Source organism: Ichthyophthirius multifiliis (genome assembly GCF_000220395.1).
Source record: "Ichthyophthirius multifiliis unplaced genomic scaffold scaff_1120509251336, whole genome shotgun sequence".
NCBI lineage: Eukaryota > Ciliophora > Oligohymenophorea > Hymenostomatida > Ichthyophthirius > Ichthyophthirius multifiliis.
The window spans coordinates 4,694-30,172 of record NW_004085973.1 but is presented as its reverse complement, the minus strand read 5'-3'; the positions used below and the strand labels follow the sequence as shown (position 1 = coordinate 30,172).

Sequence of the window (25,479 nt, the reverse complement as noted above, 5' to 3'; positions counted from 1 at the left end):
TTTAATAATTGTGCTCTTAATTATACTAGAAACCTTAAAAAAGAACATAAAATCTAGTAAATTGCCTTCCTTTTATTTTACTTACATTTATTATATTATTTTACACTATTAACTTTTCTATACTTAACTTTTCTAAAATTAAATAATCTTAATTTGATTAATTCACTATTTCTTAATTAAATTATTCATCAAAATTGTTTGCATAAACACTTAGAATATTGGCATTTTTTTTATTGATCAATATATTTAAGTTTATAGTAAATTCTTAATCATAATCTCCAATTCCTTTATTAAAAAGATCTATAATAAAGCAATCGAAATTAGGTTTTTATAAAATATTAGCAAAAGAATATAAACTTAAAGTTTATTTCCAAATTTCATAATTCAAATTATTAGATGCAAATTAAATTTTCAGTAATCTTTTATTTATTATTATTATATATTAATATTTTAAAACCATAAATAAAAAATATTAATTTACTATGGCTAGAAAATCATTTTATCAAACATATACTTTATAGGAGGATAATTTTCTTAAAGAATATTAACAATGTCATTTTTATTTGTAAAAAAATTTATTACATCATCATTTTTTCCGATTTCAGGGCTAATTGCAATTATTTCTTTAGTCAATTTTTTTTTTTAATAAATAAAATAAAATAATATTACTTTTTTTAGCTAACATCCAATCTGTACATTCTCCATTACTTAAATAATATGTTCCGAGTGTTTATTATGAATTACCAATTCTATTTTTTTTTATAAAAAAACAAAAAATATTAAAAAAATACTATGCATCATTTGAAAATTTAGCTTCCTTCTAAAATTCCATATAAACATTATATTCTTTTATATATTGTTTTAATTAACCATTCTTAATGTCATTTTTATAATTAAAAGGCATGATCCACATATTTCCATATCTTATTTTTTTATTTTTTTAATTTATTAGAAATATTCTAAAAAATATTATTACGAATGCAAATTAAATGCAACCCTAATATTAGGTCTTTCATCAAGAAATTTCTTTAAGCTAGCAGTTTCGTTTTCTGAAAAAGGGAATTATCCTCTATAACCAGAATCACAAGGATTATTACTACTTCCTTAATTATCAAATGCAAATTCATATTCATAATTTCTATTCAAGTCTACCCCATTTGAATATTCATTAGCACATTTGATTTCTTTATGTCTATTTTTTCTTACATTATCTCTAATAGGTATATTATCAAAATTTTATCTTAAATATTCATATCCGTCTACATTAATAGCTGGTATAAACCTATATAAAATATTATAATTATTAAAATTTTTTTTTAAAAAAATACCAAACAACATTATATTTTAAAAATTAATTAATTTAAAAATCTCCATTAACATAATCATATATAATATGTAAATATGTGTACAAAAGCATAGAAAAAGACATAACTTCTCTAGCATGGTGTAAGCTATTTATTAAAACTCCTTATGCCTATATTTAACCTTCAGTAAGCACTTTTTTTATATAAATTATTTGAATTTTTTATAAATAAAATAAAAAAATACATGTCAATCCATATGCATAAATATCTCTATTTTCGGATGTTTTTCCAATAGAAAATTAAGCTATTGTTATTTCTGGGAAGTATTGTTTTGCTTTTTCATGAAAATTTAAAGCATCTTAATATATGAAAAATCCATCCTTTTTTTTTATTAATTTTACTTATTATTATTTTAATTTAATAATTTAAAACCATGCTTCCTTTATCAAGATTTTTTTATATTTCATTAAATGAAATATTTTTCTTTTTAATTTATTCAAATACATTAGTATATAAGTCTTAACAAAATAAATTTAAAATAATTAAAAAACAGAATATGTATTTAATCATTTATTTTGTAAAAATTATTTATTATTTTGTTATATATTTATTTATATTTGTGAAAATTTGTAATTAAACTTTAATAATTTTTTTATTAAAAATAAATATATATAACAAAAATTATTTTATATTTTTGTTTTTTTAAATTGTAAAATAAATTATAAAAAGATTAATAATTTTAAAACAAAAGAATATATAAATATTAATGACTAAAAAAAAAAAAAGGTAAAAAAAAAAAAAAGGTAAAAAAAAAAAAAAGATAAAAAATAAGATAAAAAATAAAATTATAAATTAAATAATATTAACTTTTGATATTTATAAATATTCTTATAAAAAAAATAATAATTATATTTTATTTTATTTGAAATATTGTATAAATTTCATTATATTTATATTAGTGTATAATTTATATATTTTCATACAGTAGTTGTATTTTCATCATCATTATTCATTTATAAAACAGAATTAGTATATTTCTTAGCATAAAGCCAATTACAGAAATATTTTGTTAAATTAACAATTTGTTTGTATAAATTCTATTTTTTAATAACTCTAAAATCGTTTAAATCAAACTAATCTAAATATCTTGGCAAAATTTCAGTAACAAATTCATTTGAAATTTCTAGAACATGTTAAGCATTATTAAAATTGCAGAATTCTTCATGTAATGGTATTTCTAATTATTACTCTTATAACATAACCCATCCTTTTTCATTCAAAGCTTTTCTAAATAAACAACAATAGAAAATTATTTCTTTTAAAGTTGCTAATTATAAATGCTTGCTGAGTTAATCAATAAAAAGTGCAAATATAAAATTACATTTAGTATCATATAGCCCATCTTCATTTAGTTGTCCTTCCTCAAAATTTCCAATACATATTTATTATAAATGCTACTAAATAACAAGATAATCTGATAGATTATTATTAAATTTCTATATTTGTAAAAAAAAAAATATATAAAATATTTTTCATTTAATAAATTTTATTACATCTATAGGAAAGGCTTATTTTATTTACTCAAAACTTAACTAATCATTTTCATTTAATATTATACTAATATCATTATTTAAAGACTCGAATAAATATAAAACTAGTTCTTCAATTATATTAATAGCATCGTTTGAATCTGTTGATAGATTATCAGTGTCTAAGTCTTAGTTTATTCCATCTCCTCCATACTTTATTAAATTATTAATATAAAAGGTATAAAAATATATATAGTTACATGAGATTATTAAAATTGGGATAATGATGGTCTCCCTCTTTATCCTTTATTTTTTTATGGTTTTTTCGTCCCTTAGGGCGTCTATTTATTTATAATTTTTTATAATTAATATTAAAATCATTTTTTACTTTTCCTTCATGCTTTTATTTAATATGTGTATATAGGGCGGGATAGGATAAATAACTTTTACCACATCCACAAGTATAATCTCTATTTGTTTAATCGGCTCTCACGCGCCTTGATTTTTTTTTATCTGTTTATGGTTATTATGAATTTTGTGATTATTATTAATTTCCATAGACTATGGGTGGCATTAATTCTAAAGCATCATCAGAATTAAATTCTTAGTTAAGTTTAAAATTACCGAAATTTTATCCAAACATATTAATATTATGTATATAATTATTTATTTTTTTAAAATATATATATTAATATATATATATTTTAATTTTTTGTGTTTTATTTTAATAATTATATTATAAAATGTTATTTAATTTTTTCTTATTTGAATATAGTTAAAAGAGATATGCAAATTATTATATTTTTTTTTCATAAAATTTTTAAAATAAAATTATTAATATTTAATAAAAAAATTATAAAAAAGTATATAAGTTATTATTAAAAGTGTATATATTTATTCTAAAAAACTTTATAAATAATTTAATAATAAAAATAAGAACTAAACAGAATAGATAATATTTTATAAAAAATAATAAATAGATTATATAATAAGATTTAAAATAATTAATAAAAATTTTATAAACTTAAATATTGTAATAATATACAAAATAATTTTTTTGTATTTAAGATTTAATAATAAATATATTAATATAAAGAAAAATAATAAATATAAATGAAAAAAAAATAACAAATAAATATATATATATAATATATATATAATAAATATATATATATATGTAAATAAATAATTTTAATATATAAATAATATATTTATTTATATATTTAAAATATATAATCATATTATTTTTATATAAATTAATTTTTTTTTTTTATTAAATTAATCACAATTTTTTTAGTTTCTAATATATATAAATAAGTTATAAATTTTATAAATTTATAATTATATCTAATATTTAATAAAAGTATTTAAAATAATATATTTTTTTTTAGTTTATTATATAATTTTTATATATTTTATTATATTATAATTTATAATTATTTACTTTTAAATTATTTTATCTTTTTTATTTTAATTAAATTAATTTTATTTAAAGATAATTACGTATTTTTTTTTTATTATATAAATTTTTACAGTATATAAAAATTTAGTAATAATATTTTAATATAAAGAATATTTTTTATTTAATTTATATATATGCATTTATTAATATATCTAATTTTTGTATAATTAATTTTAATAATAGATAACAATAATAATTTAAATATCTTAAGTTAAAATGAAATCATATTATATATATATATATATCTATATAAATATATTTTAATTTTATTATTATTTTTATAGTTATTTTATTTAAATAAAACTAAAATAAAATATATTTTTAATTATTAAAAAAGTAAATATGTTTTCATTAATTGTTGTTAATTATTAATATTTTTTTATTTTATAATATTTTTTTTTTATTTTATTTATTTTATATAAAAGTAATATCTAAAGTATTTAAAATGCTCCATATAATTAGTTTTATTAGATTAAATTTTTATTCAATTAGTATTAGAATTAAATTGAATTATTGTTTTTTATTCATAAACAGTATAATATACTTATTTACTACTATTTATATCTGCAATAAAATATACTTTTTTTATATATTATTCATTAAAAATAAAAAAATTAGAATTAAGATTTATTGTATCCAAATAAGATAAATATGCTAATCAAAAAAATATAATAAATTATTAGTTTATAAAATTTTATTTTTAAAAAGATATATTAGTTAAAAAAAATATATATATATTTATGTATTAATATATAAATATATATTAATATATATCTTTTTTTATATTTTTATTTTTATTAATTTATATAAAAGAATTTAATTATTTATTATCTTTTCATATATAATAAATATTGGTTTATAAATAATTAATAGCTTATAATTAAAATTTATAAATTTTTTATTCCTATTAATAATACTAAATCAATAAAAATATAAAATTATTTTTTGACAAATTAATATTATATTATTTTTAATTATTATAATTTTTTTTTTTTTTTTAAATATTTCTTTATCTTAATATATATATAATTTTAATTTTTTGTTATATTTATTTATAAATAAAAAGATATTATAAATATAAAATTACATAATTAAATTTTTATTTATTTAAAAAAAAAAAAACATTTAAGTAAAATACATTATAAATTAAATGTAATAAACAGCAAAATAATTTAGTTTTATCAATTATATAAATGATAAAAGATATGATCTTATTTTACCAACTATAGCATCTATATTATTTGTTTAGAGTATATTTAGCTGTGGTAATCTTACACGGGAAATTGCAAATGAAAACGACCTTGCTGGAGTTTCAAATGGATATTTAGGTTTTAAAAGAGATACTTCCGATGGTTAATGGAGATCTTTTAACGGAAACATAGAATTAATAGTTATTGTAGCCATAATTTATTGTTTAATTTCAACTTATATTAAAAAATAATATCCTTTCTCGTAATCTATTTTAAAAGTATACTATATTACATTCGGATTAGGTTATATTTTATATTTATTCCGAGAAGCAGCTATAGTATGGTTATTTCTTACTTCCCTAAATTTATTTTTATCCTTAGTTTTTTATAAATACAAATATTTCCCTGTTTTAATATGGCTTGTTAATCTTTCAATAATATATTTAAATGAAACATATAGAGGATATTATTAATATTTAACTTTTTTAAAAGATGTTGACCATTAAAGTCCTATAACCTGGCATTCTACATTCAATTTGACTATTTTGAGAATGATTTCTTTTGGAATGGATATACATTGGGCTTTTAAAAACTAATAATTTATTAATTATAATTCACATTTAAAGAAATGTGACTAATGTTCACTTTCTAATTAATAATCTATGTATTGTCTAAAATATAGATATGATAAAACACATCCAATTTCAAAATATGATTTCTTGAATTATTATAGCTTCTTATTATATTTACCTGTATTTCTAACAGGACCACCTTTGAATTTTAATGCTTTTGTAAGTTAATTGGATTATCCTTAAAAAAGAGACTTAAAAAAACTGTTCTTTATGGAGTAAAAACTTTAATTAGTTATACCGTTTTAATTGTTTTCACTCATTTGAATTATTCTTTTGCAATTACTACTAAAAAATAAAACTTCTAATATTGGGAAAAATTAGAACCTTAATAAATGATTAACCTTTGTATTCAAAAATTAAAATATATATTATCATTTTTATTAAATTTTAAAAATATATTTAATAATTTTTTTCATTTTTATGCATTGTTTTTTTTTTATTAAAAAAAATAAATAAAAATAAAATAAAAAGCATTTTCAAGTTTATTTTTTATCTGGATAAAATTCAATACTATTTGGAAAATAGCTAAATTCTGGGCAATGCTTGATAACATGGACGTTCCTGAAAATATGAATAGATGTATTTGCAATAATTATAATTTTGAAGGATTTTGGAGATCATGGCATAGAGGCTTTAATCAATGGTTATTAAGATACATATATTTTCCTCTAGGAGGTTCTACTAATAAAATATGGAATATTTGGGTTGTATTTACTTTTGTAGCTATATGGCATGATATGAACCTTAATTTAGTGCTCTGGGCTTGGGGAATATGCTTATGTTTAATGCCTGAAATAGCCATTAAAAATTATTTTAATCAAAAGAAAAATTAATATTTACACGAAACTACTATTTTTAAAATTATTTAGGGGTTAGCTGCTGGGCTTGTAATGGTTTTTATGTGTATAACTAATTTAATTGGATTTGGAATGGGATATGAAATTATGTCTTCAATGCTTGGTAATCTTTTTGGGACTTTAAAGGGTATTTTTGAACTTTTGCTTGTTATAATAGTTTTATCATTTTTTTCAGTATTTTAAATGGAGATAAGAAAGGTATAAGGAGATTTGGATAGAGGATTTTGAATTATATAATATAAATATTATATATTAAATTAATAGTAATATTATATAAAAAAATATAATATTCTTATAAATAAAATAATAAAAAAATATATATTATGTTTTTAATCTTTCATTTATTTTAAATAGAATCTTAATTTTTGGAACTATTTTCTTAATTATTTGATAGAATTCCAAAATTAACTTATTAATTATAGAAATTTTTATATTTATTTGATAAATATTATATTTAAGACTTTATAACTTATTAATATTCTGGTAATAATTAACTAGGAGGATTGTATTAATATTTTAATTTCTTTTTATTATTTTAATCCTCTGTTTATGTATAATATTAAATATTATCTTTTCTTTTCTTTTTTTAATATTAGATAGGAACAAATATATAACCATCATCATCATCTTGATCATAATAAAGACTTTATCCTATTTTTTAATAATTTACAAATAAATAATATGCTTTTTTATATATATTACGACGATTTTATTAACTAAAATATTATTAATCTGACTATTTATTTACTTTAAAATAATCATTATTTAGTTTCTAAGTTTACTTAGGTTATTATTACAAATCATTTTCGAACATAATTTAATAATTGTTAATTTAAATTTGCTATTATCCAATAGGTTAAGAAATATATGCTTACTAACTAAATGATTTTTTTTTTTTATATATATTATTGGATTCGAGTTTATTTTATATCAAATTATTTTCTTAATTCTAAATAACTTCCTTTATATTTTATAATTCCTATTATTAACTAAATTAACTATTCTACTATTCATTTAAAGTAATTTAAGATATTTATTTATTGACATTATCTTATAAATTCATTAAATATTCAAAAACATCATAAGAACTATTTTATTAGTTATTATCTTTTTTATTTTTTCTATTTTTATCTAAGCAATAATACAAAGAGTTTTTTTTTAATTTTTTTTCTTTTTTTTTATTTTCACTTAAATTATTTAATTTGTTTTTTTAAATTTATTATAACCTTTATGAGTTTTAAACTGATTAACTCGATTTTTTATGTAATGTATCTGTAAATTAAGTAGTATTTTATTATTTCTCATTGCTAAGCTAGTATATACTTGATTATTTTTTGTGATATTTGATGTCTTTGTCATGTTTTTATTTATTATTTTAAGTTATTTAATAAGAATCTATATATTAAATATTTTTCCCTTATCCGGAATGTTATTAAATAAGATTTTTTGTCATCTAGATATTATTTATATTAGATTATAATTAGCATTTATTTTTACCTTAAAAAAATTTTGAATTTTATTATTAATTTTAATCTAATTTTTTTTTATTTGGTTAAATTTTTTAATTGCTTTAGAACTCTAAATTATTAAAAGTGGCATAGTTTAGCTATTATTAAATATCTGAATATACATTATTATTTATATTATCACTTTTTATATTTTTTTATATTTATTTACATGAATTCTTTAACTATTCATTAATTAGTTATAAATCACTTAAAGTAGAAACACAATCTGCATATTTTTTTATTTTTTCGCTTTCTTGAATTAATTTATTATTTTCGTTTATTATTTGGCTTATGTTTTATAAATCTTCTTCATTTGTTATATTTCCTTAAATAATACATTCACTTAAATACTAGTAAGACTTTCTAATATTTAATTTAATTTAATTCTATGAAATATCATTTAAAATTTTATTATTCTTTTCGAATTCCTCTTTTAAATATTTTAACTCTTCATAAGCTATATGTGGTTCTCCATCGACTAAACTATTAATTATGTTAACTTATTTTATTATTTATTCTTTTAATTCTTAACATTTTTAAGATTATGCTTATATTTTTTCTATGCTTGATTAATTATTATTTTATTCATTTTCTTGTTAAATATAACCATTAACTTATTAGTTTCTATTACTGGTTTAATTTAAATTTTATCAAATAATAAATTGCTTGGATTTTTTGATTTGAATCATATTTAGACTATTATTTATTAATTAATTCTTAGTTATAAAGTATATTATTATTTAGATATTTTTTTTAATTTTCAGAAATATTTTAATTTCTTAGTACTTAATTTAAATCAATAAAATGTTTATTTAATTTTTTATTTTATTTTTATTCAATTTAATTATTTAATTATTAATTTTTCTATTCTTAATTAATTTAAATTAATTAATTTTACTCTTATTATTTACTTATATAATTTTATATTTAACCATTATCATATTATAAATCCTAATTATTACTTTAATAGTTATATTATTATTATTAATATAATTTCTATAATTCATTTAAATCTTATTATTAATATTAAATCTTTTAGTTTTCTCCTAAATTACTTTATTCCTCTTTATTCAAATATTGATTATTTTAATAGCAATTTTGATATGGCTTTTCAGAATAATTCAATTCATTAAATTTATTGTTTTGCAAATTTTAATTATTATTAAATGTTTATTAAATTTAGCTCTGTGAATATTATTATTGTCTTAATATCTATTCTTTATTATTTTAATTATCTTGAGTTTTCTATTAACTAAATTATTTTACTTAGCTTAATTATTATTAAGGGGATATATATTTTTTATTAAATAATTAATTCTAATTACTATATTTATTATAAAAATTATCAATATAATTAACATTTTTCTATTCAGAACTTTCATTTGAACAATAGTTTGTGATACTATTATTTAATTTTTTTTTATTTATATGCAATTAATCATTTTAATTTAACATTTTGTTACCATTAATATCATATTATTTTTTTATTTTATCCATTATTTATTATTCGTTTAAAAGACTTGCTTATACTAAATTGAAATCTTAGTTATTATTTGATTATGAGTAGTCTTATTATTTTTATTATTTTGATATATATTTTTAAGGACTTTAATTGTAATTTGGTATACTACTAATTAATTATTATGGAGAAATTTGAGACTGTAAATTTTCTTAAATATATTACGGAATATTATATAATTTATCAATTTGATTATTGAATACATTTTTATTTTAATTTAGTAACAAATTATTTCTAGTTTATATTTCCTCATTTAATTATTATTAATTTTAATTTATTCTTTCATTCAAATTTAATATTTTATCTGCATTTTCATCAATATTAGAACTAACTAATATTTAATTTAGTTTTTGATTATCTTTTAAAATCTATTCCTATAATTAATTTTCGTCTTAAATTAATTTTTTATTTTGTTTTAATAATTATTAATTTTATTCTGAAAATGAAAAAGCATTATTCTATTATTTTGTTTCTGATTGATCTAATTAAACTAATAATTTATTACATTCAAATATTTAATTATTCATTTTTTATAATTCGTCTTGACTTAAGTTATTATTTCCTTTAATTTCTTCATTCAAAATCTATATTTTCTCTCTTAATTATTTTTCTATAATATTTTTTTGTTATTAATCTATTATATTTAATTATTTGTTTTTTATATTATTTTGGTCAACATCAATTAAATAAAATTTATTATTTTCTTATATTATATGTTATTATTAAATTTGATTTTCTTAACTATTTGCTTATTTAATAATGCTTTCTTATTATGAAGTATTATTTATTTAAAAAGATTAATTCGATTATTATTATTTATTTGCTAATGATATTTAATCAAATAAACTATTTTATATACCAATAGAGTTTTCTTATTATAGAGTATTGTAATTTTTAAATTATTATTAATCTTAATTACTTAAATAATTATTATTTTTTAAGTTAATATTATCAATATTAAAGTTTTTATTTTATATTTATTTATTATTCTATAATAATTAAATATTTTAGCATATTTATTTATCAGAGTCTTAAGTATCTTATTAATATTAAATTTCTTGTATTTAATTTTATACTTATTGATTAAAATTAATAAAACCTTAAATTTAATTATCTTAAAGATTTTGGTTTTTAGCTGATTAGATGTTTTAACTTCCAGTTGAATATTATTACATTTAATCAGATTTTATAGGCGTATTAAATTAATAATTATATTGATTATTATTTAATGTATTTTTTACTTTTTCTTCATCTTTATTTTGTTATTATTAATAAATTTATTAGACTTCTGAATTATCTTGACTTTATTTATTATATTGTTATTAATCTATATTCTAATTTTGATTAAAAAAGGAACATTTTTTATTTTTTTATTTATATCTATTGGTGAGTTTTAAATTGAATTTTAATAACTATTAGAAATCGAATTTATTAATTTTTAAGAATTTTTTCTTATATTTTAATTCATTGATTGGAGTAAATCTTTATTATTAATTTAAGGATTATCTGTTATTTGATTTTTAAAAATTGTAATTTCATCATTTAATTATTAAATTTGATTTTATATATTAATTCCAGAAGTTTACTATTCAAATAAAATAGATTTTTATTCTTTTTAAATAATATTATTTAGTTTTTTGTTTATAAAAGTATTTATTCATTTATTTCTTTAATTTATTATTCGTTTAAACTTTCTTTATTTATTTATAGTAATTCATTTAATTGCTTATTTGATTATAAAATTTCTTCTTATTATTTATTTTTTGCTAACTATTCTTCATTTTTTATTTTTATTTTAATATATTTATTAATTTATTAATTTGTTAACTTTATTTGTTTAATTGACTATTTTTTAATTTATTTATTTAATTTATGATTCATTTAAACCTTCTATATTTATTTAAAGCAAATCATTTAAAATCTTATTTTCCTAGACTTATTTTTATTTATTTTTTATTTAATTATCATCATTATTTTGAGGCATATTTTATTCTTCTATCAATTATAAATCATTAACTTATTAATATATAATATTTGCCTACTATACTATTTATTCATTTAATTTTTATAATTATACTTTATCCATTTAAGGGTTTTAATTTTATATTTCTTATAAGTTTTCTAAAATATATAGTTGTTTTTCGATTTCTTAATATTATTATTTTTACTTGTCTTAAATATAAGCTTCTTTGTTTCCTATATAATCATTTAAATCAATTAATTTCTAATTATCAATTAAATCAGGATTATACTAAAATTAATTATTTAATAATTAATTTAATTTATTTGTTTATTCAACAATTTATACATTAATTTCTTTTATTTATTATTCATTAAAATCTTGTTTATCCATTTTAAGTAATTCATCTAATTTTTTCCTTTCTTATTAAATTTTATGTTTTTATTTATTAATTATCTAATCTTCATTATTTAATAGAGTTTTTGTTTAACTTTCTTCTTATTATTAGGCTTTATCAATTAATAAACAAATTATATTCGCCTATTATACTATTTCTTCATTTAATTTATTCAATTGTTATTTCTAAATTTAAGGGTTTTTGTTTTAAATTTCTTATAAGTTTTCTAAAATATTTAACTATTTTTAGATTTCTTGTTTTTTCTATTTATTTTATATTTAAATTTCTTCGTCTTTTTTTATTTAATCATTTAAATCAATTTATTTTTAATTATCTATTATTTCTTAATTCTTTTATGCAATTAATAATTAGTTTAGTTTATTTACTTATTATATAATTTATTTATTTGCTTCTTTTATTTATTATTCGTCTAAATCTTCTTTATTTATTTAAAGCAATCCATTTAAAATATTTCTTTCTTATTAAATTTTATCTTTTTATTTATTAATTATTTAATTTTAATCAATTTTTGTAGTATGTATTTATTTTTCTTCTTATTATTGATAACAACTGTCTATTAATTAAATAAATTAATATGCTTATTTTACTATTTCTTAATTTAATTATTTTTTATCTATTTAAGGGTTTGAATTTTATATTTCTTATAAATTTTCCAATACTTTTATTTATTTTTCTATATCTTTATCTTTAATACTTAACATTTAATTTTAAATTACATTTTATTTTATTTAATTTTAATATATTTATTAATTTATTAATTTGTTAACTTTATTTGTTTAATTGACTATTTTTTAATTTATTAATTTAATTTATGATTCATTTAAACCTTCTATATTCATTTAAAGCAAATCATTTAAAATCTTATTTTCCTAGACTTATTTTTATTTATTTTTTATTTAATTATCATCATTATTTTGAGGCATATTTTATTCTTCTATCAATTATATATCATTAACTTATTAATATATAATATTTGCCTTCTATACTATTTATTCATTTAATTTTTATAATTATACTTTATCCATTTAAGGGTTTTAATTTTATATTTCTTATAAGTTTTCTAAAATATATAGTTGTTTTTCGATTTCTTAATATTATTATTTTTCTTAATCTTTGTTTTTATTCTATTAAAACAATTACTTTGAATTAGATTATTCTCTAATTATATCTGTCTATATTATTTTTTATTTCCCTTATGTTATTTAATTATCATTATCAGAAAGTACTTAAGTGTTTATTTATTTTGGTTTGTAATTATTTTATTTTTATAATAATTAACTTAGTTTATTTGTTTAAATAACAATTTATCTATTTTTCTCTTATATTTTCTTTTAATCTAATTCATCATTATTAATCATAAGTAATTAATTTAAAATTTTATTTTCTTCAAAAAGTTCCTATTTGTATTTATTTTCAATCTAATCGGGATTATTATTTGGGTTAATTAGTTCATCTTCTTCCTATTTTAAAACATTATTTATAATTTGAGATATTATTTTTGCACGACTTTCTATTTCTTCGTTTAATTTATTTTATTCATATTTATCCACCATTTAATGATTTTTGTTTTATATTTATTCTAGGTTTTCTATAGCTTATAATTGTTTAAATAGTTCTTTATATTAATTTTTCTAACCTTATTTTTCTTAAATTAAATTAATATTGCAATCTTTATTAACTTAAATTATTTAATCATTTAAATCTATAAGTTCTTAAGGATTTATTATTTCTAAATTTTCTTGTATTAATTCATTTAGTTATTGATTACATTATTAAATTTATTCTAATATGATATCTTTTTGTTACTCTTATGATAAGTTAGAATATTTCTCAGAAAAACTTTATTTTTTATTTACTTAATTAATTTTACCATTATCATTATATTATTAAATGTTTTTATTATAATCGTTTTATAATGTTTTTACATCCGATTTTTAATATTATTAAATTTATTAAATTAACTTTTCTTTGATTTTTTCTAATTAATCATTAGATATATTTTATTTATTATTTTCTATAAATTCGTTTAGTATTTAACTTTATAATCCAATCTGTTTTTATATTTTATTATTAATTTCTAAATTACTTTGATTTTTAGATGGAGATTCTTATAAAATAATATTTTGATTATTTTTTAAATTATCTTATTTTTCATTTAAACATAATTGATTTTTATTTTAATCAATAATATGATTTTAATCATTAATATAAATATTATTAAAGTTAATGTTTTTATAATTTTTATTATTATTATTTGAATTTTATTCATTTTATTGGTTTACATATATTTTTTATTAACATTCATTATTTTTATTATTTGGCAAATATTCTTTTTATGTATTTGTATTTTATTATTATTTTTATAAATCGAAATTCTCATTATTATCAATTTCCTATTTATTTTATTAAGATTGATAATTTTTATTATATTCTTAATTTAATATTTCTTTGTTATTTTTTTAATCTAAAATTTCATTATTGTTTTTCTATTAAATACTTTTTTAAATGGCATTTTATTCTTCTTATTGTTTTTAAATATTAATTTAATTTTTGTCATTTTATATTATGGCTTCTCCTTTTTTTTTATTCCTTTTTATTTCTTCTGGTTAATAATCATCTTTTTCCATAATAAATTAATTTTTATTTTATTCGTCATTTTAATTATTATATTGATTTTCAAAGTTTTGTTTATTTTCGATATTTTAATCAATATATTTTATTTTAATTTAATCGTTTTATCTGGGAGATTAAGACTTTTAATTATTAGCGCTTTATTAATTGCTTTTTATTTCAGAATTTAAATAATTACTATTAATTTATTATTTATTCTATTATAAAGATTATTAGTTTTAAATAATAATGTTTTAATCTTCTTTATTATTTTATATTTAACCATTTTAATTATTTTGAGTTTATTAATTTTTATTTTAAAATTAATCATTTTTGTTTATTTAATATTTTTGATATTGTTTTTCATCTTTTTCAAAATTATTTTCACTTTAGTTTTCATTTGCTTAATATTAAATCTAATTATATTAATGGTTGTAATTATCTTAAAATTCATTAGATTATATATTATTTTTATTTTAATTATATTATTCATTTTCTTTGTTTTTAGAGTTTTATTCTTCTAACAGTTTAGTTTATTCCTTTAATTCTTCTTCTATTAGGTCTTTATCATTTTAAAATTATTTTTTACCTTCTTATGATATGTTTTATTTTGTTAAATCTTTATTTTAGTCGTTTTCTTATTATTAATTATATTCTAGTTTTTGTAAGTTATTATATTCTTTTGATGATTTCTTTTTATTCGATTATTAATATTTTTAAAACTTTGGACTATTTTAATCAGAACTGTTTTCTTATTATAAGTCATAATTATTTGACTACTATTAATATTATATTTATTAATTTTATTTTTGTAATTATCCATAAAATACTTATTCTAAGTTATTATTATTGCTATTTTCTTCTTAATTTTAACTTATTAAATTATTTTATTATTTTATTTAATTAATATCTGATAATTAGTCATTTTATTTTTCTTATTTTTATTCATTTTCAAAGCTTTTATATGGTTCTTATTATTATTAATTTAAATTATTATTTTAGTTTGGTTATTTTATATATTATTCTTGACAAGAATATTCCTTCTAAATTTCATTTTATTTGTTATCCATATGCTAATTGAAATTTATATTTTACTTTTAATTTTACAGTTTTTATTGTTCCTCTTTTTTTCTTTCTTCTTAAGTATATATTATTTAATCATCTAATTACTAATTGTCTGAATATTCTTCATTCAAATCCTTGTCTAGTTTATATTTTTAATTTTATTTATTTTGTCTTTTTATATTTTATTCTATTTCTAAACTTTCATTCGATTTCTAAATTTGTTTAACTAATTCTTTTTAGTTTTCAAAAATATTCTTTTTTTAATTTTATTATTAATTATATTATTCTTAATTATTTTAATATTCATCTTTCTCTTGCTATAATTAATTTTAATTTTAAAATTATTTTTTAGTTAAGTCTAATTATTTTTGGATTAGTTCTTAATTTTATAAATTCTTTTAATTTTAATAGTTATTATTTTCATTATTAAGAGTTTTTTAATTTTAATAACTATTCTATTAAAACTAGCTATTTTATTCAATTTATACATTATTAGGGCTATCAGTACTATAAGTTTATTTGGACTACTACTAATTATTTTTATCCTAAAGGTTTTAATAGTATCTAATATTATTATTATTATTATTATTATTATTATTATTATTATTATTATTATTATTATTATTATTATTATTATTATTATTATTATTATTTTTTAAATTTTTTATTAGATTTAATCTTCTTCTTATTATTAATTTTAATATTATAAATTAAAACTATTTATATTTTCATCTTCTTATTACTATCCTAAATTATTTTTATAGTTAATATATTTTCCAATTATTTAATCAACATCTTAAAAGTTTTTAACTTGATTTATATTTTTATGCTCTTTTTATTAGTTTTAGTTTAATTATAATTAATTCTTATTTTGTATATTAGAATTACCCTTTTCTTAATTATATTCAAATTATTAATTTTCACTATCAACTTTCAAATTTTTATTTTAACTATTTTATGATTATATTTCTTTTTAATTATCTTTTAAAGGTTTGATTTTTAATTGATTTTAAGGCGATTAATTTCTTTTATTCGTTAATAATTCTTATTATTACTTTTATCTTTCTATTTATTGTTAATTTTATTCCATATAATCTTGTGAAATATGTTATTATTTCATGTTTTATTCATATTCATATTCTTTATTAATTAAAGATTATTTTAAATCAAAATTTTGGTTTAACTATTAATTAGAATACTTATTTTTAATTTAATTATTTTTATCATTTGAACTCTAATTATTATATTAATTTGAGTTACTTCTTTTATTTTAGATATTAGGATTTTCGCTTTTTTAAATTTAATCTTAAATGACATTTATTTTATATTAGTGGTTTATTTGAAAATTAACTTTTTTATGATTATTTTCTAATTAATTATTGTTATTATAATTATTTGAATTATCTTAATTATTATTATTTTAATTTTTTGAGCTAATATCGCTTGAATCAAGACTATTAAAAATTCTTATATCTTTTTATTTTTTTAAACAACAAAAAAATTAATATATTTTTATAATATATTTACCAGAATTTTATTAGACACGACTAATTTCATTAGATTATAGCCAATTTTATTCTAAAATTTCATATTATTAATCAGACTCATAATTTTTATATTATTCTTATTATTTATAACTTGATTTAATTTAATCTTATTATAAATTATTATATTGATTATATCTTTAGTAATATGTACTTTCGTTAGGCGAGTTTCTTAAACTGATATAATAAAATTTATTAATAATATAAAAAATAATAAATATACATTTATTTATCTAGAGTGTCATCTATATTAATTGAGCATTATTAACTTAGTTTTTATTTACTATAATTATGCATATCATTTGATTATTCTTCTTAATTTCTAAAGTGCCTTCTTTATAATGGTTAAAACTATCCTGTTTATATTTAAAGGTTATTATTTGAGTTATTAAGAGAATAAAAATTAGTTTTATTTCTATATTTAGAGTGTATATCACTTTAAGAATAATTATTGTTATTATTATTAAAACTATTTGGAATTGAATCTCTATTACTACTTTCGGATTAATAATTAGACAATGATTAATTGACATAATCTTCTTCTGATTATTTTTATTTTAAATATTTTTAATATAATTATTATTCTTTAAAGGATAAATTTTGAATTTATAATTTATATTTTTCTTCACTTTAATTCTTTAAATTTTTTAATTCTTTCCATTTTTTATCAAATTCATTATTATTATTTATATTTTATTTGCTTATATTTATTTATTCATCTTCGGAAATAAAAAAAGTTTAGTTTTTTATATTATTATTTAATGAATCATCAATTCTTATTTAAGTGTCAATTCTTATTGGAAAACTATTACTTTGATTTAAATCAATATTAGTTTTGCTTTTTTATTGAAAATTTGTGTTTAAATGTTTCTAAAAATCTTTAGATTTATCAACAGATTTACCTTAATTAGATATATTACACATAGTTTAGGATATATTCACTTGTGATTAATATTATTTACATATATTTTCAAAGTTCCTTAAGTTATTAGAAGATTTTTAAGGAATATAACTAAAAGTTTAATTATCTAAAAAATTTTAAGATTATTATAATCCTAAAAATTAATAAGATTTTTATTAGTTTTAACTCTAATTTGAACTTATATTTTATTAGGAATTTTATAATTTATCTACTAATGAAAATGAATTTTATAAACATTTTAAATCCGTATTATCAAAAATAAATAAAGTATCTTTTCTTTAATTTTTAAATTATGCATTAATACAATTCTAATTCAAATTTTAAAATTCATAATCAAAAGCTATTTATCCTTCCATATCTATTTAAGTAAAAAATAAATAAAATAAATTATATAAATTTACCAATTTAAATAACAGCAACTTAAGAAAATAGAGATGATATAAATTAATATTTCTTAACATTTGCATTTAAATTATATTATTTAATAGGATAATTAGATATATTTATTTACTTATTATTTCCAAGATTATTTTATTAATTAAAAAACTAGTTTTCAATAATTATTTAATATATATTTATTTCTATAAGAATATTGTTTTCACATAAAGCATATAGATTTTTTTCAGTCAAAAATATTTCTTTTATTTATTAAACACCAGTATATTTAATAGTTTGAAATTAATTATTAAAAATTAATAAATCTCCTTTTTTAGAAGTTAATGCAATACCAAATTAATCAAACAAAAGAACATCTTTAAATGACTAAAAACTAAATTATATTTAAGTCAAGTTTTATTATTTAATTTATTTTGAATATCTTAAAATAAATATTTTCCCATTTTCTTATAAAAGTAATATATATATATATATATATATATAATATATATATATATATATATATATATATATATATATATATATATATTTATATATTTTTATTTAAATATATAAATAATCATTACTTGTTAATATTGCTGCAGAATTATCACTACAAACTATTTTTTAACAATTATTATTAAATTCTGTTAATTATATATTTTTTGGTTAAAATAGCTATATTTGTTCTTGCTCGTAATCTAATCCCCATACAAATACATTTCCCTCTACTAAATAAATTATTATAATAAAAGTAATTATTTATTTTAATATTTATTTTTTAACCGTCTATTGCAGCTGCATGTAATTAATTTAAACATATTTACTTAATACTTTTTTTTATTATTATTATTTTTTTAATATAATTATATTACTTTTTTAAGCTTGAAATTTAAGTAAATTCTTAAAGTGATTTTTTTTCTTCTCCTAATCCTAATATTCCTATTTTAGCTTCGTCTTCTCCCTTAATAAATACTTCTCCTTATTCTATTTATAATAATAAGAATAATTAATTTTTAACTTGGATATTTTTACCTGTAAGCACTAACTATATATTCTAAGTTTATTAAAAATCTACAATGTTATATTTTTATAAGTCTTTTATAGTTTATCCATCAATTTTATCTTAAAGTATAATACCACTATATAGCTTTTTTTCTTTAATTTAATTAAAATTGTAGAATATAAAATATATATATTTTTACATTTGATATAAAAAATTGAATTCTAAAACCAAGATATTTGAGTTATTTCATTTTATGGAAATTCGGTTAAATCATTCTAATTTTTAAAAATATTAATATATTAGTTTACATATATTATTTTTAAAGATAGTTTATTTTTTCTATGTTTTTTTATAAAAAAAAACTCAATTAAAATAAAAAAGGCCATTTTTTCGCCTTTTTTTTATCAATTGTGTTTTTAAAAAATAAATGACAGAAAAAATAAAATAAATAAATGTTTAAAAGTAATATTATTTTTTATATAAATAATACTTAAATATCATTAAATAGAAATATTTTTTATACACTCATTTTATTTATTTCTATGTAATTTAATAAAAATAAAAATATTTAATAAAAAAATATATTTAAATAAAATAAAATTATTAATATAATAAAATTTATTTTCATAAAAAAAAAAAAGTTTATTATTATTATAATTTTTTATTTTTTTATTATAGTGATAATTATTTTAAATAATTATATGCACTATTAATTAATTAAAATTAATTATTATTAGTTTTAAGATAATAAAAAATATAATAATACACTAAAAATTATAATAATATAATATATCCTATTTATTTTTTTTTTAAAAAAAATATTTTTTCAAATAATAATTTATAAATTATATTATATAATTAATTATTTCTTTTGATTTCTATTTTTTTCAAAATAATTACTTTGTTATTTTTTTTTAAAAAAAATAAATAAATTTGAAAATAATAATTATATATTAATGTATAAATCAAGTGATAATTAAATTTATAATGAAAAATAAAATTACTTTTTTAGCGAAAACATTTTAATTTTCCCCTCAAATAATAAGGAAATTATCGATCTAAACACTTCTAATTAGTTAGAAGAAGAAAATTTATAAAATGAACTACTATTTGAAACCTTTTAAAATGAGATTTCTATATCTTAAAGAATTCACAATTGTTAAAAATTAAAAGGGAAACATATATAAAAGAAATTCAATATTTTATTATTTGATATAAAACATATATTTTTTTTCGAATATTTTTTACTTGAAGACTTATGTAATATAAAAAAAGCATTAAAATACTAATTAAGTTAAAATATAAATCAATAAATTGACAATTAAATAATGATATTGATTTGGACAACAAAAAGAAAAATAGACTATAACTAAATTTTAAACACATTGCTAAACTTAGATTATTTAAAAAATAAATATTAAAATATTTTTGAAGTAACAATTTTTTTTTTTTTTTTTTTAAATAAAAAAAGAAAAAAAAAAAAAAAAAGTATATTTAATAAATAGTAAAAATTTTGTTTTAAAAAAGATAAACTCTAAAACTATAAATATAAGTTAAGAAAAAAACATAAAACTAGATTTAGATAGAACTTTTCCTTAAACAGATATATTTCAAAATCAATATTCATAAAATTAACTTTTTGAAATATTGAATGCTCTATCAAATATTTATGCTTAATAAGGATATATATAGGGATGGAATTAAATAGTAGGCGTATTTATAGTTAATAATTAGAAATATGATTTTTCTTAAGAAGATGTGTTTTGGATCATTAATTATATTTTTAATTAAACAGAAATTAGATAATTATATGAATTTCAATATTGTAGTATTCAAAATATATATTTTATTCCAGAAAAATTAGAGTTTATTTTTTATGCTTTTTAAGCATATCTTAAATCATATATAGTAGATGTATATGAAGTACTTAAAAAATTTGAATGCTTTTATTATATTTAAAATTGGTTTTCGGTATTATTTACTTATCAGTTATAAGCAGAATAGGTTATTTTAAAATTAAAACAAAAAATACAAAATCTATTATTATTATAAAATAGTCCTTAAAATTTATATTTGGTTTAATAATTTAAGATTGGAATTTGATAATTTTAATGGGTTTATCAATTTTTTATAATATTAAAGAAGATATAATTAAAGCAGAAGATCCTGATATAATTGTATAAATTTTTTAAGAATTAAAAAATTAAAATGTATATATTCCAAACTAAGATTTATTTTTTGGAATGTATAAATTTAAAGTGACAAATGAACAAATTATACGTCTATATGAATTTTACATAAAAAAAGTTAAATAAGATGATATTTAATTTATAATAAATAACTTTTATGATAAAAATAATAATAATAGTTTTTAGTAAAAAAAAAAAAAAGTGAAGAAATAGAAAAATATAATAATAATATAAAATTTAGTTAATTTATAAAAAAAGATAAAATAGAATTATAAATAAATTAGATATTAAAAAAAATTAATAAATATTAATCATTTTGAATTACAATAAAAAATTTAAATATATAAAATAAATAAAAAATTAATTAAATATTTATATAATAATTATATAAATATAATAAATATATATTATATATATATTTTATATATTTATTATATAATTTATACTACCTTTTATATATTTAAAATATATTTGTCTATATTTTATATATATATTTTATTAATTTAATACATTGATGTAATACAATACATTTTGTAAAATTTTTATTTTTCTTTTAATTATAATAATTTGTATAATGCATTTTTTTTATATAATTAAAAATTTAAACAAATTATATTTTAATACATTAAAATGATTAAATAATTAATTATTTATAATTTTAATTCTATATATAATAATACTATTAATATTAAGATTATTATCTTCTTTATTTTGATTCTTTCCTTTATCTATTTTTAGTTAATATTTATAAAAAGAAAAAACATTATAATAAGGATTATGTTTCTATCAATTAACAAGAAATATTTAGTTAGGATGAATAAATAAAAAATAAATTTTAAAGAAATTTTATCATTCTAATAAAGAACTAATAGATTTTTATTCGTAATAAGAAAAAGACCTGCTGAAATAAACTTTTGAAAATACTATATATAAATTCGAAAAAATAATTTGAATAATATTAAGAATATAATATAAAATAAATTAAAAAGTAGCTTAAATCTGTTACATTTAAAATATGAAAAAAAAAAAATTGAATTTCAAATACTTAATTGTAAACTTTATGTAGTTTAATATATATAAAATAAATTAATAAGTTTATAAAAAATTATTATAACTATTAATTTCTTTACAATTTTAAAAATTGTATATTTTTATAATATTTTAATAAATTATTTTTTAATATTGATTTTTTTTATATATAATTTTACTTAATTATGGGAATGTCATCTATAATATAAAACAATTTAAAATATTTATAATTTTTAGAAAATAATTTACCTTATAATTTTTAATTAATGACTTTATTTTTTTATATAAATACTTTAAAACTATTGTATATTCAAAACAAAATAAAATAAAATACATTAAATTTGTTAAATTTATATAAGTTATAATATAATAATAATAATCTTAAAATATAATTAAAAAAATAGATTAATATTAATTATTATTTAATTAGTTTTAAATTAAATCATGTTAAAAAAGTTATTGAATAAAATTAAAATATTTAAACCATTAAAAAATTTAATTTTATTTTTTATTAAATTTATAAATTAAATTATAAAATAAATTATTTAAACATAAATTATTTTTATTTTTATAAAAAATAATTATATATATTTTTTTAGATTTTAAATATTTTATAGGAATATTGAAAAAAAAAAAAAAAAAAAAAAATTAATTTATTATTTTTTTATAATATTATTATACTTTAATTTTGAAAAATAAATATTTTTAAAATAAAATATAAATGTCATTTGATTAAAAAGTAAATTTATTTACAGAATATTTCTTTATTCATAAAATAAATAAATAAAATTTTAAGCAATTAGAAGAAAGAAGCGAATCTCCTTCATTTGGCGGATTTCCAAATAGTTCAAATATTTTTGTTTCATCGAATATTATTTTAAATAATTATTAAAATCAAAATATTATTCAATAATAATAAAATAATTAATTAGAAAGCCAATAATATAAAAATAATACTGATAATGTAAAAACAATACTTATTTATTTAAAAAAAAAATTAGAAAGAATATCTTATTCTAAAACAAAAAAAATTGAATTATAATTAATCCACTAAAAGGAAACTCATAAGTATATTTTAAATTGAAAATAAGTCTATTTTTTGTTAAATATATATATATATATATAAAAAAAAAGATAAAATATAATGAATTTAGAAACTATAAATGTTATGGCAAAATATTAATTGATATTTATCAAATTAGATTTCTAATTAAATAAAATTTAAAATATACTAAAATCTAAGTAAATTTTTATTTATTATATTAATTTTAAATCTAAAAACATATTTTTAATAGTTAAAAAATATTAAAATGTATTGCTTTTTCTCAAATAAAAAATTTAAATTGTGTAAATAAAATTAAAGATTCTTTATTAAGTTTGAAAACTCATAACATATTTTATTAAAAAATAGAATAATTTACAATTATTTACTAAAAAATGATAAATAAGAGATATTCTTGTGTTCTTAATGCTATATATTTAAAAAGCAAATCTAAATATAATGAAAAAATAATAACTTCTGAAAAAATAAAATTATAATAAGAAATTATGGTATAAATAAATATTAAAGACATGGAGATTAATAATAACTAAAAAAAAAACAAGAAAATATAATTTAAGTACATTAATTAAAAACAAAAGAAAATATGTCAATCTAAAAATTAAAAACATATGAATAATAATTTGCTTAATTGAAAAATCAATTTTAAGAAATAAATATAATAAATAATTAATAATAATAGAATCAATAAAATAAAAATAATGATCCATTATAATTAGAAACATATAGAATTTTAGAATAAAAAGTAAGAGATGAAGAAACTGAAAATCAAGAATTAAAAGAAAAATTTAAAATACTGAAAATTATTTAAATTTATTTATAAAAGATATGTCTGATATTATAGAAAATCATGAAAATTATATAAATGAAAATAATAATAATCAGAATATGTAAAATAATAATAATCAGAATATGTTAAATAATAATAATCAGAATATGTAAAATAATAATAATCAGAATATGTTAAATAATAATAATCAGAATATGTTAAATAATAATAATCAGAATATGTTAAATGTAGTTAATAAAAATAATAATATTAAACAATAAGATATTTCAAATAAAAAAGATAATTTTATAGAAAATTCATAAATTAAAAATTAAAATATTTATCCAAAATAAAATATTCAAATTTGTTTATAATCAAGTAAATAATAAAAAATTATTATTAATTAAGCTTTAGCATAAAATCAAGACTTAAATAATTAGCCTATTAATTAGTAATATATCAATTTATAATAAATATAATAATTATAAGTAAATTAATAATAGCTCAAATAATAGAACTAATAGCATTAGT

The 25,479-nt window shown here is 14.5% G+C and overlaps 3 protein-coding genes across 3 annotated transcripts, besides 38 other annotated features; 1 reads left to right on the top strand and 2 right to left on the bottom strand. All coding sequences in view use genetic code 6, as the record gives it.

The window, feature by feature from the left end:
- Positions 1-377: 377 nt before the first annotated feature.
- IMG5_184310 (zinc carboxypeptidase family protein, putative) lies at positions 378-3,476 on the bottom strand (the record flags this gene model as incomplete). Its single annotated transcript, XM_004027325.1, has 12 exons — positions 378-419; positions 583-623; positions 670-749; positions 792-923; positions 977-1,282; positions 1,410-1,497; positions 1,549-1,684; positions 2,288-2,586; positions 2,686-2,800; positions 2,858-3,015; positions 3,048-3,174; positions 3,222-3,476. 12 exons carry the CDS (start codon positions 3,474-3,476, stop codon positions 378-380), a joined length of 1,779 nt encoding a protein of 592 aa, XP_004027374.1.
- Positions 2,077-2,132: a microsatellite.
- Positions 2,081-2,144: a microsatellite.
- Positions 2,116-2,147: a microsatellite.
- A 31-nt stretch (positions 3,477-3,507) lies between the features above and the next one.
- Positions 3,508-3,537: a microsatellite.
- A 374-nt stretch (positions 3,538-3,911) lies between these two features.
- Positions 3,912-3,954: a microsatellite.
- Positions 3,921-3,961: a microsatellite.
- Positions 3,962-3,963: 2 nt separating this feature from the next.
- Positions 3,964-4,005: a microsatellite.
- Positions 3,966-4,068: a microsatellite.
- Positions 3,969-4,056: a microsatellite.
- Positions 4,069-4,209: 141 nt separating the features above from the next.
- Positions 4,210-4,260: a microsatellite.
- Positions 4,261-4,637: 377 nt separating this feature from the next.
- IMG5_184300 (mboat family protein, putative) lies at positions 4,638-7,202 on the top strand (the record flags this gene model as incomplete). Its single annotated transcript, XM_004027324.1, has 5 exons — positions 4,638-4,655; positions 4,721-4,731; positions 5,499-5,747; positions 6,251-6,462; positions 6,589-7,202. 5 exons carry the CDS (start codon positions 4,638-4,640, stop codon positions 7,200-7,202), a joined length of 1,104 nt encoding a protein of 367 aa, XP_004027373.1.
- Positions 5,026-5,069: a microsatellite.
- Positions 6,476-6,538: a microsatellite.
- Positions 7,203-8,125: 923 nt separating the features above from the next.
- Positions 8,126-8,159: a microsatellite.
- A 28-nt stretch (positions 8,160-8,187) lies between these two features.
- Positions 8,188-8,912, bottom strand: IMG5_184290 (hypothetical protein). Its single transcript, XM_004027323.1, has one exon. The coding sequence runs from the start codon at positions 8,880-8,882 to the stop codon at positions 8,424-8,426; it is 459 nt and encodes a 152-aa protein (XP_004027372.1). The 5' UTR covers positions 8,883-8,912; the 3' UTR covers positions 8,188-8,423.
- A 4,208-nt stretch (positions 8,913-13,120) lies between these two features.
- Positions 13,121-13,186: a microsatellite.
- A 1,367-nt stretch (positions 13,187-14,553) lies between these two features.
- Positions 14,554-14,588: a microsatellite.
- A 2,034-nt stretch (positions 14,589-16,622) lies between these two features.
- Positions 16,623-16,707: a microsatellite.
- A 719-nt stretch (positions 16,708-17,426) lies between these two features.
- Positions 17,427-17,480: a microsatellite.
- Positions 17,427-17,484: a microsatellite.
- Positions 17,485-18,227: 743 nt separating this feature from the next.
- Positions 18,228-18,265: a microsatellite.
- A 1,109-nt stretch (positions 18,266-19,374) lies between these two features.
- Positions 19,375-19,453: a microsatellite.
- Positions 19,376-19,470: a microsatellite.
- A 260-nt stretch (positions 19,471-19,730) lies between these two features.
- Positions 19,731-19,765: a microsatellite.
- Positions 19,766-20,448: 683 nt separating this feature from the next.
- Positions 20,449-20,519: a microsatellite.
- Positions 20,449-20,540: a microsatellite.
- Positions 20,457-20,520: a microsatellite.
- Positions 20,541-22,458: 1,918 nt separating the features above from the next.
- Positions 22,459-22,504: a microsatellite.
- Positions 22,459-22,528: a microsatellite.
- Positions 22,459-22,585: a microsatellite.
- Positions 22,465-22,497: a microsatellite.
- Positions 22,492-22,535: a microsatellite.
- A 790-nt stretch (positions 22,586-23,375) lies between the features above and the next one.
- Positions 23,376-23,415: a microsatellite.
- A 214-nt stretch (positions 23,416-23,629) lies between these two features.
- Positions 23,630-23,664: a microsatellite.
- Positions 23,632-23,679: a microsatellite.
- Positions 23,635-23,681: a microsatellite.
- A 377-nt stretch (positions 23,682-24,058) lies between these two features.
- Positions 24,059-24,097: a microsatellite.
- Positions 24,098-25,048: 951 nt separating this feature from the next.
- Positions 25,049-25,196: a microsatellite.
- Positions 25,197-25,412: 216 nt separating this feature from the next.
- Positions 25,413-25,449: a microsatellite.
- A 17-nt stretch (positions 25,450-25,466) lies between these two features.
- Positions 25,467-25,479: part of a microsatellite that runs on past the window's edge.